Genomic DNA, 15,152 nt, shown 5'->3' on the forward strand with positions numbered 1-15,152 from the left:
AAATGCGCCACTTTACAGGCATACTATAGACACCCCCTGGCACGATATTTAAAGAAATATTTCATTTTTATTGTTTCCCTTTAAGCACTATTAAAATCACTGCTCCCGAAAAAACGTATGTTTTTAAAACTTTTTTTGCATTGATCCATGTCCCCTGGGGCAGGACCCGGGTCACCAAACACCTTTTCTGACAATAAATTGCATATAAGCCTTTAAAATTAGCACTTTTGATTTTTCACGTTCGTGTCATATAGACTTTAACGGTGTTCTTCCAAATTTTTTGCCTGTTCGCAAGTTCTGGTGTGAACCAAACCGGGGGGGGGGGCTCTCATCCTTAGGTGTGAAGGTGCAGAAATTGGGACTGATCTTTGGTGTCCATGTGCAGATATTGAGGTTGATCAGGGATGTGATGGTAAAGGAATTGGGGTGATCTAAGTTGTGAAGAGGAAGGAATTGGGGTGATCTGAGGTGGAAGGCGCACAAAATGGACTTGATCTGAGGTGTGAGGAGGCAGAAATTGGGACTGATCTTTGGTGTCAATGTTCAGAAATTGAGGTTGATCTAAGGTGTGAAGATGCAGGAATTAAAGGGGTTGTAAAGGTAAACATTTTTTCACCTTAATGCATTCTATGCATTAAGGTGAAAAAACTTCTGACAATACCGCCGCCCCCAGCCCCCCCGTTTTACTTACCTGACGCCTCGAAAGTCAGCTTCACGTTCCCGACATCTATTCCTCCGCTCACCCTGGCCGCTGATTGGCTACAGTGGATGGATTGGAAGCAGCGCAGCCATTGGCTCGCGCTGCTGTTAATCACATCCAATGACGCGGCGCGCTGGGGGGGCGGGGCCGAGTGATACAGTGAGCGGCTATAGCCGCCGGCTGTATCACGGGAGCACGCCCGCAAGCACTAACCACCATGCGAGGGAGCTCGCATTAAGGTGGTTAATGCTTGCGGGGAGGAGCTGAAACAGCCGCCGAGGGACCCCAGAAGACCAGGTTCGGGGCCACTCTGTGCAGAACGAGCTGCACAGTGAAGGTAAGTATAACATGTTTGTTATTTAAAAAAAAAAAAAAATTTACCTTTACAACCCCTTTAAGGTTCACTTTATAAGAGTGCAGTGCTGAATCATTAAATATAAACAAATATCAAAAATCATTAAATCAAACAACATATAAAGTGCATAATTAAATGTCCATGCAATAAAGTGCAAAAAAGTCCATATTAAAACAGTGAAAATTTCACAAATGGATGTTGATTGCCAGACCACCAACGAATCACCTCACTCGTGCTCCCCCCAATGAGTATAGGGTCACCTCTGGGAGTGCAACTATGGTTGCCACTTCATCTCTTTAAACCCGAACACCTATGAATGACACAGCTTCTGTGGCTGATTAAGGTGGTAATTAAACTCACTTGGTGCCTTATCTGCATTTAATTAGCCTCAGAACCTGTGTCATTTAAAGGTGCTCGGGTTTAAAGGGATGAGGTGGCAACTCTAAGTGCACCCCCCTCCCCCAACTAAGCAGGGTTAGAAAATGCCTGTGAGCCACCCCAGGACTCAGCGAGATATCCAACACAGCTGGCTCCTCAACTTCTCCCAAGATCTCCTCCTCAGGATGTCAGCAGCAGAGAATATGCAGAGAAAAAGACTCCAATAGTGCTTGAATTGTTTAAAACACTTTAACATGCATTCATTAAAATATACAGGGTACTCACAATATGCAGATGCTTCCAGTGCACCACGCTAATACGGACAAGGGTTTAAAATGCAACATAGAGCCGCACATCCAAAATCTCGATCAGCTCCTCAAATTGCTATGGAGTCCGAGTGCCTTCACCATCTTAGCCAACCCCCCCAAAGGGGAGTCAGCGGTGCACTCTTACATATTGTTTTTTGTGCACATGTATATGGGAATGTGATCAGTGCTAGCAGCTGGTCTTTTGAATACGTTTCACATACACACACACTGTGTTTCTAGTACATATATAATTTGTTTTGTTTTTTGAGTAGCTCACAAGACTCTATCGCATAGGAATTAAGCTTGATCCGAGGTGTGAAGATGAAGGAATTTGGGTGATCTGAGGCATTAAGAGGAAGGAATTGGGGTGATCTGAGGTGCGAAGGTGCAGAAATTAGACTGATCAGAGGTGTGAAGGTGCAGGAATTGGAGTTGATAAGAGGTGTAAAGGTTCAGGAATTGGGGTAATCTGAGGTGTAAAGGTTCAGGAATTGGGGTGATCTGAGATGTAAAGGTGCAGGAATTGGGGTGATCTGAGGTGTAAAGGTGCAGGAATTGGGGTGATCTGAGGTGTAAAGGTGCAGGAATTGGGGTGATCTGAGGTGTAAAGGTTCAGGAATTGGGGTAATCGGAGGTGTAAAGGTTCAGGAATTGGGGTGATCTGAGGTGTAAAGGTGCAGGAATTGGGGTGATCTGAGGTGTAAAGGTGCAGGAACTGGGGTGATCTGAGGTGTAAAGGTGCAGGATTGGGGTAATCGAAAGTGTAAAGGTTCAGGAATTGGGGTAATCTGAGTTGTAAAGGTGCAGGAATTGGGGTAATCTGAGGTGTAAAGGTGCAGGAATTGGGGTGATTTGAGGTGTAAAGGTGCAGGAATTGGGGTGATCTGAGGTGTAAAGGTACAGGAATTGGGGTGATCTGAGGTGTAAAGGTTCAGGAATTGGGGTGATCTGAGTTGTAAAGGTGCAGGAATTGGGGTGATCTGAGGTGTAAAGGTGCAGGATTGGGGTAATCGGAGGTGTAAAGGTTCAGGAATTGGGGTGATTTGAGGTGTAAAGGTGCAGGATTGGGGTAATCGGAGGTGTAAAGGTTCAGGAATTGGGGTAATCTGAGGTGTAAAGGTTCAGGAATTGGGGTGATCTGAGATGTAAAGGTGCAGGAATTGGGGTGATCTGAGGTGTAAAGGTGCAGGAATTGGGGTGATCTGAGGTGTAAAGGTGCAGGAATTGGGGTGATCTGAGGTGTAAAGGTTCAGGAATTGGGGTAATCGGAGGTGTAAAGGTTCAGGAATTGGGGTGATCTGAGGTGTAAAGGTGCAGGAATTGGGGTGATCTGAGGTGTAAAGGTGCAGGAACTGGGGTGATCTGAGGTGTAAAGGTGCAGGATTGGGGTAATCGAAAGTGTAAAGGTTCAGGAATTGGGGTAATCTGAGTTGTAAAGGTGCAGGAATTGGGGTAATCTGAGGTGTAAAGGTGCAGGAATTGGGATGATTTGAGGTGTAAAGGTGCAGGAATTGGGGTGATCTGAGGTGTAAAGGTACAGGAATTGGGGTGATCTGAGGTGTAAAGGTTCAGGAATTGGGGTGATCTGAGTTGTAAAGGTGCAGGAATTGGGGTGATCTGAGGTGTAAAGGTGCAGGATTGGGGTAATCGGAGGTGTAAAGGTTCAGGAATTGGGGTGATTTGAGGTGTAAAGGTGCAGGATTGGGGTAATCGGAGGTGTAAAGGTTCAGGAATTGGGGTAATCTGAGGTGTAAAGGTGCAGGAATCGGGGTGATCTGAGGTGTAAAGGTGCAGGAATTGGGGTAATCGGAGGTGTAAAGGTTCAGGAATTGGGGTGATTTGAGGTGTAAAGGTGCAGGATTGGGGTAATCTGAGGTGTAAAGGTTCAGAAATTGGGGTAATCTGAGGTGTAAAGGTGCAGGAATCGGGGTGATCTGAGGTGTAAAGGTGCAGGAATTGGGGTGATCTGAGGTGTAAAGGTGCAGAAAATGGTGTAATCAGAGGTGTAAAGGTTCAGGAATTGGGGTGATCTGAGGTGTAAAGGTGCAGGAATTTAGGCTGATCTAAAGTATGAAGGTACAGGAAATTGGGTGATCTGAGGAGTGAAAGTGCAGGAATTGAGGCTGATCTGAGGTGTGAAGGTGAAAGAATTGGGTTGACCCAGGATGAGAAGGTGTAGGAATTGGGGTGATTTCGGGTGAGAAGGTACAGGAAATGGGCTGATCTGAAGTGTAGAGGTTCAGGAATTGGAGTCGGTTGGAGGTTTAAAGGTGAAGAAAGTAGGATGATCTAGGGTGAGAAGGTACAGGTATTGGAGCTGATCAGAGTTGTGAAGGTGAAGCAATTACGAGGGGGACTCAGGGTGAGAAGGTATAGGAATTGGGGGGATTTCGGGTGAGAAGGTACAGGAAATTGACTGATCGGAGGTGTGAAGGTGAAGGAATTAGGGTGATCAAGGGTGAGAAGGTGAAGAAATTGAGTTGATCTGAAGTGTAGAGGTTCAGGAATTGGAGCTGATCGGAGGAATGAAGGTGAAGAAAGTAGGATGATCTAGGGTGAGAAGGTGCAGGTATTGGAGGTGATCAGAGGTGTGAAGGTGAAGGAATTGGGGTGACCCAGGGTGAGAAGGTGTAGGAATTGGGTTGATCTAAGGTGTAAAGGAGCAGGAATTGGAGCTGATCGGAGGTGTGAGGGTGAAGGAATTGGGTTGATCTGAGGTGTAAAGGAGCAGGAATTGGAGCTAATCGGAGGTGTGAAGGTGAAGGAATTGGGTTGATCTGAGGTGTAGAGGTGCAGGAATCGGAGCTGATCCGAGGTGTGAAGGTAAAGGAATTGGGGCGATCTGGGCTGAGAAAGTACAGGAATTGGGGTGATCTGAGGTTTATAACATGGTGTTTACTGGCATGCTGGTTATCTGATCCTTATATATTGTGGAAAAGGTTACTGATCTCTATTCTAAGCTGTTAGGAAACCAGTTGAAATGAACTTTAAAATCTTTGAGAATGAATTACTTCACATTATATAGCTATATAGGTCAGAAAAAGGCAAATTTTTCTACTCTGATCAGTGTTAGTTTGAAAAAAATAGTGTTACTGTTGATAAAAAGTATAAATGTTATTCTCCTATTTGTCCCATTTATAATGGCACCAAGGCCCGCTAACACTGCACGTTCTCGCTTGCATGTTGTGCATAGGGCAGCCCATTTACGTCATCGGGCTGCCCTATGTGTGATTGCCACTCCAAAGAAGCTCGGGGACCAAATTTTGCCCTTGAGCCAGAAGCGATTTAACATTTATAGTTTGTTGCGATTCTCACGCATTTGTCCCCCGACAATCGCAGCAACTTTGTGCCTCCTTCCAAATTGCCTATATGTGAATGGGGCCTAAAATTTGGTTCTGGTACACAGCATTAAAAAGTTTTTTTTTACAAATGATGTAAAGGCTTCTTTCTTAGTTGATAAACAAAATGGAAAAAAAGGAAAACATTTAAATATTAATGGTTAGATAAACAGATATAAAAATAAAAAGAAATCAACAGGAAAGATAATAGTTAAGGTGAGAAGGGGAAGAAGGATGTAATTAGGACCGATTAGGGTCAACTAAGAGTTAATCAGGGGCTAAATAGAAGCACATTTTATTAAACGTAACACTTTTACTTATCAGGTCACTTTAACATCATATGCAGATGGAAGCTCATCCCTTTGATCTACAGATGAATGAAACAATGTTACTTTGTATATTACTTTGTATCTCTCTATCTCCTGTCTGAACAATGTTTATAAACAATGCTACTTTGTATCTCTCGATCTCCTGTCTGAACAACATTTATAAACAATGTTATTTTGTATCTTTCTATCTCCTGTCTGATCAATGTTTATAAACAATGTTACTTTGTATCTCTCTATTTCCTGTCTGAATAATTTTTATAAACGCTGTGGCTTGTCAGTTTTATTGATAGCAGCAACTGCTACAAAAAACACTGTAAGGGCCTGTGCTGACGGTTTTTTTTTTTTTCATAAAGGGGGTTTGCATTCCCATACAAGTCTATGGGAGTACAAAACCATGACCAATGCAGGCCGGAAAGAGTTCAACCGCACCTTGGAAGAAGGTCAAAAGTAGGTCAGAATAAGGTTAACTGCACATCAGAAGGTTAACTGCAGGTCAGAATGTGGTCAATTGCATGCCGTAAGGCGGTCAACTGTATGTCAGAAAGAGGTCAACTGCACATCAGAGAAAGGTCAAAAGTAGGTCAGAAGAAGGTCAACTGCACATTATAAGGTCAACTGCAGGTCAGAATGTCATCAAGTGCATGTCAGAAGAAGGTCAACTTCATGTCAGAAGGAGGTCAACTGCACATCAGAAGGTCAACAGCAGGTCAGAATGTGGTCAATTGCATGTCATAAGGAGGTCAACTGCATGTCAGAAGGAGGTCAACTGCACATTAGAAGGTCAACTGCAGGTCAGAATGTGGTCAATTGCATGTCATCAGAAGGTCAACTGCAGGTCAAAATGTCATCAAGTGCATGTCAGAATGAGGTCAACTGCACATCAGAAAGTCAACTGCAGGTCAGAATGTGGTCAATTGCATGTCAGAAGGAGGTCAACTGCATGTCAAAAGGAGGTCAATTGCACATCAGAATGTGGTCAATTGCATGCTGGAAGAAAGTCAACTGCACATCAGAAAGTCATCTGCATGTCAGAAGGAGGTCAACTGCACATCAGAAGAAGATCAAGTGAATGTCATAAGGAACTCAACTGCTGGTCAGAAGTCTGTGACCTGCAGGTCAGAAGGAAGTCAACTGCTGGTCAGCAGAAGGCTAAATGCTGGTCAGAATTTTGTCTATTGTACATAAAAAGGAGGTCAACTGCAGGTCAGAAGGTTGCCAACTGCAAGTCAAAAGAAGGTCAACTGCACATCACAAGGAGGTCAACTGCAGATCAGATGGAGTTCAACTGCATGTCAATGAATTCTAAATGATCACAGAAGCACCTCAAACTGATGTCAAATTGATGACATGGACACAAACCCAAAGCCCATCAACACAGGCCCTTACGCTACAGATGTCAGAAAGTCCACTCATTTTGCTCAGATTCTAAATCTAAGGGCTCATTTAGACTTGCGGTTGAAGGGGGCATGAAAAACGTGCAGTTGGGATGGTGGGCAGTAAACAAATGCAGAAAGCTCTTCAAAGGTATAGCAGTTTAGCCTTATGCCCTGTACACACGATAGGATTTTCCGACAACAAATGTTGGATGTGAGCTTGTTGTCGGAAAGCCCGACCGTGTGTATGCTCCATAGAACATTTGTTGGCGGAATTTCCACCAACAAATGTTTGAGAGCAGGTTCTCAAATTTTCCGACAACAAAACTTGTTGTTGGAAATTCTGATCATGTGTACATAAGTCCAACGCACAAAAGTCCACGCATGGTCGGAATCAAGCAGAAGAGCCACACTGGCTATTGAACTTCACTTTTCTTGGCTCATCGTACGTGTTGTACGTCACCGCGTTCTTGATGTTTGCAATTTCCGGCAACATTTGTGTGACCGTGTGTATGCAAGCCAAGTTTGAGCCAACATCCTTCGCAAAAAAATCAACGGTTTTGTTGTTGGAAAATCCTATCGTATGTACAGGGCATTAGTCTGTCCATAACTTTCTTATTTTCCATTACTTTCTGCCCAATCATACAAAGATTAAACAAATGTATGTGATAATTGCAAGCAACTGATATCAGACTGATTTTCTACTAGAACTAAAAAAACATTCTTGCCAGATTACCACTAAAAAGTCATGTTGCCCTCATGAACGCTTGCAAAGAGTGGTGGGCAGTTACAAGCACCTACAGTACATTCGGTACAGCAAAAGACCTCCAGAAAAATGGAACAGTGACAATATATCACTTCAATTCATATGTTTTTTTTTTTTTTTTTTTACATCTTATTACTTTGCTTAAATCTTTATATAAAACATTGCAGACAGACTCAGGATTATAAAATAAATTATCCTGGAATTGTAGCTCTAGAACTTAGAAAGCCCCATGAAAATCTAGACATTGTATGGCTCCTCATACAGAATGAAGTTTGCTGCTGACACTATGCAGACCACCTCTGAGGGTTCAGCTTGACTTGCTTCTGCCGGCCTGCCGGCTGCAGGATTGATTGTTGCTGGATGCCAGTTGGACTGTTTTGATGCCTTGCTGGTGAGTGCAACAAGGGAACGTTACTGTTTTATAATGTGTGAATACTTTTTACTTTATGTGGCTTTAGTTCATACTGTCTGTAAAACCTATGGGTTTAGGTCATATGGTTCTTCTACACTTAAGGCACGTGGCTTTATAAATTGGGCACTGTTTGGTTTGTGCATTGATTGCAGTTATTAGCTTCTGGCATAGGTGTCTGCAAACCCTCCTTTATGGGCAGGGCAGAGATGAACACACAAAATGGAGAACATGACAAGCTCCAGGACTGTTGCACATACAAACGAAGTGACCTACCACTCCATGAAGTATAACACAGAAGCAAGTCATAGTATAGTTAGCTGGGCACTTGCCTTAGGGAAGCTGTGTCAAACTCAATTTCAGTGCTGGCTGCATCGGCTTTATGGTTGCCCTCAAAGGGCCGGTTGTATCTGTAAGACTATACATTTATTCGTGGCTTTTTTCCTCAAAAAATAGGTGCAGGAACTCAACATCGCCCCCTCCCCCCGTGCTGAAATGCATCGAACAGTGGGTGTGACCAAATTACAGTGGGAAGATCCTAAAGGGGCAATAAATACTAAGAGTATGTTATGTGTGGAATGCGCTATGTACAGAGTGCAGTTTCAGGGGTGCCCTGTGCACAGGGTGCAGAGTTCAGGGGTGCACTACATACAGAGTTCAGAGGTGTGCTGTGTACAGAGTTCAGGGTTGAGGAGTTGAGGAGTGTGAAAACTCAATTTCAGTGCTGGCTGCATCGGCTTTATGGTTGCCCTCAAAGGGCCGGTTGTATCTGTAAGACTATACATTTATTCGTGGCTTTTTTCCTCAAAAAATAGGTGCAGGAACTCAACATCGCCCCCTCCCCCCGTGCTGAAATGCATCGAACAGTGGGTGTGACCAAATTACAGTGGGAAGATCCTAAAGGGGCAATAAATACTAAGAGTATGTTATGTGTGGAATGCGCTATGTACAGAGTGCAGTTTCAGGGGTGCCCTGTGCACAGGGTGCAGAGTTCAGGGGTGCACTACATACAGAGTTCAGAGGTGTGCTGTGTACAGAGTTCAGGGTTGAGGAGTTGAGGAGTGTGAAAACTCAATTTCAGTGCTGGCTGCATCGGCTTTATGGTTGCCCTCAAAGGGCCGGTTGTATCTGTAAGACTATAAATTTATTCGTGGCTTTTTTCCTCAAAAAATAGGTGCAGGAACTCAACATCGCCCTCCCCCCGTGCTGAAATGCATCGAACAGTGGGTGTGGCCAAATTACAGTGGGAAGATCCTAAAGGGGCAATAAATACTAAGAGTATATTATGTGTGGGATGCGCTATGTACAGAGTGCAGTTTCAGGGGTGCCCTGTGCACAGGGTGCAGAGTTCAGGGGTGCACTACGTACAGAGTTCAGAGGTGTGCTGTGTACAGTTTTCAGGGTTGAGGAGTGTGCTACATACAGAGTTCAGGGTTTAGGGATGTGCTATGCACAGTGTGCAGGGTTCAGCTCTCTTTCACAGGAATGTCAACATATTACTTCCACCCCTCCTTAGCTCTGACCTCTGCACCACTCTCCCTCATCCCCCACCCCCCACCTCTGCAAACATCTCCTTCTACAGCCCCCCCCCCCACGAAATCTTCCTCTTATCTCATCTACCTGGCAGGGCTCTAGTACCTCCCAGCAGACTTCACCTCTCTCATCTGTAGGGAGAGCCTTGGTCACAGTGCACCTTTGTCAGAAACCATGAATCAGACTGAGACAGAAGTACAGTTAAATCTCACTTGTTTAATAATAATAAAAAAGGTAAACAGAGTAAACGTAGTCAAAACATAGCCAGAGTTCAGGAACCGGAACGGATAGCCAGACAAGCCAAAACGTCAGGCAGCCAGAGATAAGCGTAGTAGAACAGCAAGCAGGATCTGGAGCCAGAAGGAATGTCAGCCAAGCAAATCTTTAACAGGAACACAGGAGAGCATCTCTAGAGATGTGACCAAGGCGAAGGCAGAGATCATCTGGGCTGGACGGCTTAAGTGGGCAGGACTGATGAGCAGGATATCATCAACAGGTGAGTCTCTGTGGAGAGATAGGAGCTGGCAATTAGCAATTAGCTGACAGCTGAGCGGCCAGCTTTGAGAAGGAAGGGCTGAGCCCAGCCCTGACAAGCTTACCATGTGATGCCCCATCCCACACCGCACTTGCATTTCCCTTCTCCCGGCATGAGTGCTGGGCAAGCAGGAATCTGTGAGAGTCGCCGAAAGGAAAGCTGCCCTTGAAAACACAGAAGGCTTTTGTGTTTACAAGTGACAGTGGTGAGCGGAGTGCGAGAACCATTCTGCCACGTTTCAGCTGAAAAAAGCCCTGAGTGCGATGGCCACATGAAATGGCCTACAGGGCCGGATTCAGCATGCGGGCCTTGTGTTTGACACACATGCTTTAGAGCAGTGATGGTGAACCTTGGAACCCCAGATTTTTTGGAACTACATTTCCCATGATGCTCATGCACTCTGCAGCATCATGGGAAATGTGGTTCCAAAACATCTGCGATGCCAAGGTTCGCCACCACTGCCCCTACAGCATCTAAAGAATTCACTGAAGCATTTTTTTGTGAAATAAGGTGAAATGTGTTTTCTTGCTCATTGTACACTCCCAGGACACTGACCAAGCTATCACAAACAGTTCCCGCTCAAGGCTTCTAATCAGAGACCAGCGGAATGGCACCTGATCATCTGACCATCATTGCCATGATGATACTAAATGCAGCATTCAAACATTTATTGTATGATAAAAACAAAAAGGCAACTTACATGAAGTCAGTTTGTGAAGAAATGTAGAGCATAACAAATCAGAACATCCAGGGAACTCTGTTGCAGAGGCATCCAGTCCAGGGATTGTGCAACACTGCCACCATCTGGGTCAGACACTGGGGGATATCCTCAGGGTATGGCTACGCATGTCAAGGCATTCCCGCCTCGTTGTCAAGCCTATGGCTTGATAAAGAGGCAGTAAGGCCTAGAAATGGATTTGACATCATTCATTGGGTTCCTCTGAAGTCTTCACCCCACCGGGAAGTGCCCTGAGCTCCCTATGCATACCCAGATAACGGCAGTGCTGTACAATCCCTGCACTGGACACCTCTGCTACAGGGTTCCTTGGATGTTCTGATTTCTTATGCCCTGCATGCCTTCAAAAACTTAATTCATGTGAGTTGCCACTTTTTTTTTAATCATGCAGAAAATATTTTAATGCTGCGTTTAGATGGCGCCCTCCACTGTGTGTGTTTTTATGTCTCGATTCAAAGATTTCTTCCGTCTCTCTGGAGGAGTTGCATCTTATGAAGGGAAGCTTACTGGAGTCAACCCCTGACATACCTGGTAAAGACTGATGTAGTGGTTATGCATCCCAGTGTTTTTTCTTTGCTATAAAGAGGTTAACCATACACTACTTATGCCATTAAGGCATTTCTTTTTCATGGTTATTCAGGCACTACCTTTTATAGTCTGTTTTCCAACTGTACACCTGCATTGTTACCCTGTCACAGGTACCAACACACATTACATAGTCATGGTCCACCATTGTCATATTCAGGAAGCCTGCCCTAAGAATTGCCATGCAGCCATCACTGGAGTGCATCTTCATTTGCTGCTGTCACACAAACAGTGCATTACTGTGCATCATGTTTATGTGTGTTATAACCTATATTATGGTGTGAAGGAGGGTAAAAGAATTTGGAAAAAATGTTTCTCAAATTATGCTACCCAGGACTAAGTTCTTTCTCAAGCTCCTCCCACCATAAAGAAGAATTGATGTTTCCTGGTTCGATCTTTATACTACCTTAGGGAAAATCCTTTCTTCAGCCCCTTTCTCTTATTGAAATTATTGGATGATTCTGGGTTTGATCTTTATGAATTATGGTCCCTTGTGTGTCCGTCCATTGAAAGTAAAGGATGATATCCAATTCTGTCTTTGTGAATTATGACATCTTGGGAGAAGTCCTTTCTCCAGCCCCTCCACCATTAAAATGAATAGCCGATAGTTGGATCTTCATAAAGTATGCTACCTTTGGGGAAGTCCTTTCTACAGCTTTCCCTCAGTTAAAAGTAATGGATGATTCCAAGTTTGATCTCTGTGAATTATGTTCCCTTTAAGGAAGTCCTTTATCCATCCCCTCTCATTAAAAGTAACGGATGCTTCCTACTTTGAGCTCTACAAATTATACTCCCTTTGAGGAAGTCCTTTCTACAGCCCCTCTCCCCATTAAAAGTAATAGATGCTCCCTAGTTTAAACTCTATGAATTATGCTCTCTTTGTGGAAGTCCTTTCTCCTTCCCCTCTCTTCTCCCCATTAAAAGTAATAGATGCTTCCTAGTTTGAACTCTACGAATTATGCTCCCCTTGAAGAAGTCCTTTCTACAGCCCCTCTCCCCATTAAAAGTAATAGATGCTCCCTTGTTTGATCTCTATGAAGTATGCTCTCTTTGGGGAAGTCCTTTCTCCTTCCCCTCTCTTCTCCCCATATAAAAGTAATAGATGCTTCCTAGTTTGAACTCTATGAATTATGCTCCCTTTGGGGAAGTCCTTTCTACAGCCCCTCCCTCTGTTAAAAGTAATGGATGAATCCTGGTTTTTATCTTCATGAATTATGATGGGAAAGTCCTGTTCCCAGCCCCTCCCCCATTGAAATGAAAGTAACAGATGATTCCTGCTTAGATCTTTAGGAATTATGCTGTCTTGGAGGAAGTAATTTCTCCGGTCCTCCCCTCCATTAAAATTAATGGATGATTACTGCTTTGATCTTTATGGATTATGCTTGCTTGGGAAGTCCTTTCTTCATCCCCTCTTCCCATTAAAAGTGATGGATGATTCCTGGTTTTATCTTTTTTTTTTTTTTTATAATTGACAATTTTTATTAAGTTTCAATGTATACAATACAATTGTTGAAAATAACATTGCATATGAAAAAACAAAAAAAAGGGGTAATGAAAGCATAGTATTCATAACAGACTTCTCTAGAAAAAGCAGAGCGGACCGTAGAAATCTAGACTGACATATGAAAATTGCTTAGCCCATTCTTCCAGAAGAGGAGGAAAGAAAAGAGAGAGAAGAGAAAAGAAAGAAAAGGGAAGTGAGAAAGGTATAGAAAGGGCCCAGATATTAGGGTGCGTCTCTCCTGGGCTCCCGGTGTTTACAGTGTTCAAGGTGGGGGGGTCTCATGGAATCGTGGGGGGTTCTAGTCGCCTGTGCCATGGCTTCCATGTCGCTGTGTGTCTGTCTACTCTATCTGTAAGTCTGGCTGTCATGGATTCCTTAATCTTCCTGGTTTTATCTTTATGAATTATGCTCCCTTGGGGGAAGTCCTTTCTCCATCCTATCCTTCTATTGAAAGTAATGGACAATCCTGATATGACCTCTATAAATTATGCTACCTTTGAGGAAGTCACTAGGCCCTCCCTCCATTGAAAGTAGTGGGCCATTCAGTGTTTGACTTATATATATTATGCTGCCATAAGGGAAGTGATTTCTCCAGTCCCTCCCTCCATTAAAAGTAATTGATGATTCCTGGTTTGGTCTATGTGAATTATGCTTCCTTGGGGGAAGTCCTTTCTCTAGCTCCTCCCTCCATTTAAAGTAACGGGTGATCCCTGGTTTGGTCATTATGAATTATGCTCCCTTGGGGGAAGATCTTTCTCCATCCCCTTAGTCTACTAAAAGTGATGGATGATTCCTGGTATGAGCTTTATAAATTATGCTACCATTAATACCTTTAGGGAAGTCCTTTCTTTAGGCCCTCCCTCCATTGAAAGTAATTGACCATTCTGTGTTTGAAGTGTATATATTATGCCACCATAAGTGAAGTGCTTTCTCCAGCCCCTCCCCCCATTAAAAGATGATTCCTGGTTTTGCCTTTATGAATTTTGCTTCCTTGGGGGTAGGATCTTTCTCCATCCCTCCCTTTATTGAAAGTGATAGATGATTCCTGGTATGATCTTTAAAAATGATGCTACCTTTGGAGAAAACCTTCCTTCAGACCCTCCCTCCGTTAAAAGTAATGAACCATTGTGTGTTTGATATCTATATATTATGCTGCCATAAGTGCTTTCTCCAACTCCCTCCCTCCATTAAAAGTAACTGGTTTGGTCTTTCTAATTTATGATCTCTTGGGGGAAGTCCTACTCCAGCCCTCCCCCACCACCCTCCATTGAAAGTAATTGGTAATTCCTGGTTTGGTCTTTTACTGTATAAATTGGGATGCCTTAGGAGAAGTCATCTCTCCAGCACCTCCCTCAATTAAAAGGTAACATATGATTCCTGGTTTGATCTTTATAAATTATGCTTCCTTGGGGGAAGTGCTACTCCAACGCCGCCCCTCCCCCCCGATTAAAAGTAATTGATGATTCCTGGGTTGGTCTTTACTATAAATTATGACGTCTTAGGAAAAGTTCTGTTTCTCTAGCACCTCTCTTCGTTAAAGGTAACAGGTGATTCCTGGTTTGATCTTTATAAATTATGCTTCCTTGGGGGAAGTCCTTTCTCCAGCCGCTCTCACCATTTAAATTAATGGGTGATCCCTGGTTTGATATTTACTGTATGAATTATGATGCCTTAGGTAAATATCTTCCTTCAGCCCGCTATCTATGGATAATAATTGATTCCTGTTTGGTGTTTGTGAACTGATAAAAAAAAGGTATTTAAACTTGATTTGGCTGGATATTAGGATATAATAGGAACCGATTCCAGCCTGGTATACACGGGACATCTCCAGGGTAACTCCCATGCGGTCTGTGTTCTGTCTTCCAGGTTTACTTATCCTGCTACAAATGTTGCTGGTTAATGTGAAGCTTGTTACTCCTCAGAGGGTCTGCGACAGAAAAGTTCTGGACAGTTATATCAGAAATGCTGTGGATGAGGCTAAAGTGATGGTGAGTTACCGGCAAGGTAATGTGAAAATAACGGCATTAGAACGCTCTAGCTTTCTTTTCAGATACATTTTAAAGTAGAATGAAACCGATCACCAAATTGTATGTAAGCATTAAAGAGACGCGGCCACCTTGCCTGTACAGCATTCCCCTGCTGTCACAAGCTGGTATGAAGGAGCATGTGACCTCCTTCCTGTGACAATGCTTGAACCTATCAGCCAGTCCCTAGGCCCGAGCGCTGTCACATGACAGAGAGAGTGATGCCACCGCTCCTCCTGGTCACTGGCAATGGGGATTTCAGTTCCATTTGAGATGGAG

The 15,152-nt window shown here is 43.7% G+C and overlaps 1 protein-coding gene across 1 annotated transcript in view; it reads left to right on the forward strand.

The window, feature by feature from the left end:
- EPO (erythropoietin) overlaps positions 1-15,152 on the forward strand; it is an 81,131-nt gene that overhangs the window by 38,738 nt on the left and 27,241 nt on the right. The window contains exon 2 of the mRNA XM_073624332.1: positions 14,716-14,837. Within this exon, the coding sequence (XP_073480433.1) occupies positions 14,716-14,837 (122 nt within the window). The remainder of the gene's footprint in view (positions 1-14,715; positions 14,838-15,152) is intronic.

This window comes from Aquarana catesbeiana, linkage group LG03 (assembly GCF_042186555.1).
Source record: "Aquarana catesbeiana isolate 2022-GZ linkage group LG03, ASM4218655v1, whole genome shotgun sequence".
In the NCBI taxonomy this organism is placed as follows: domain Eukaryota; kingdom Metazoa; phylum Chordata; class Amphibia; order Anura; family Ranidae; genus Aquarana; species Aquarana catesbeiana.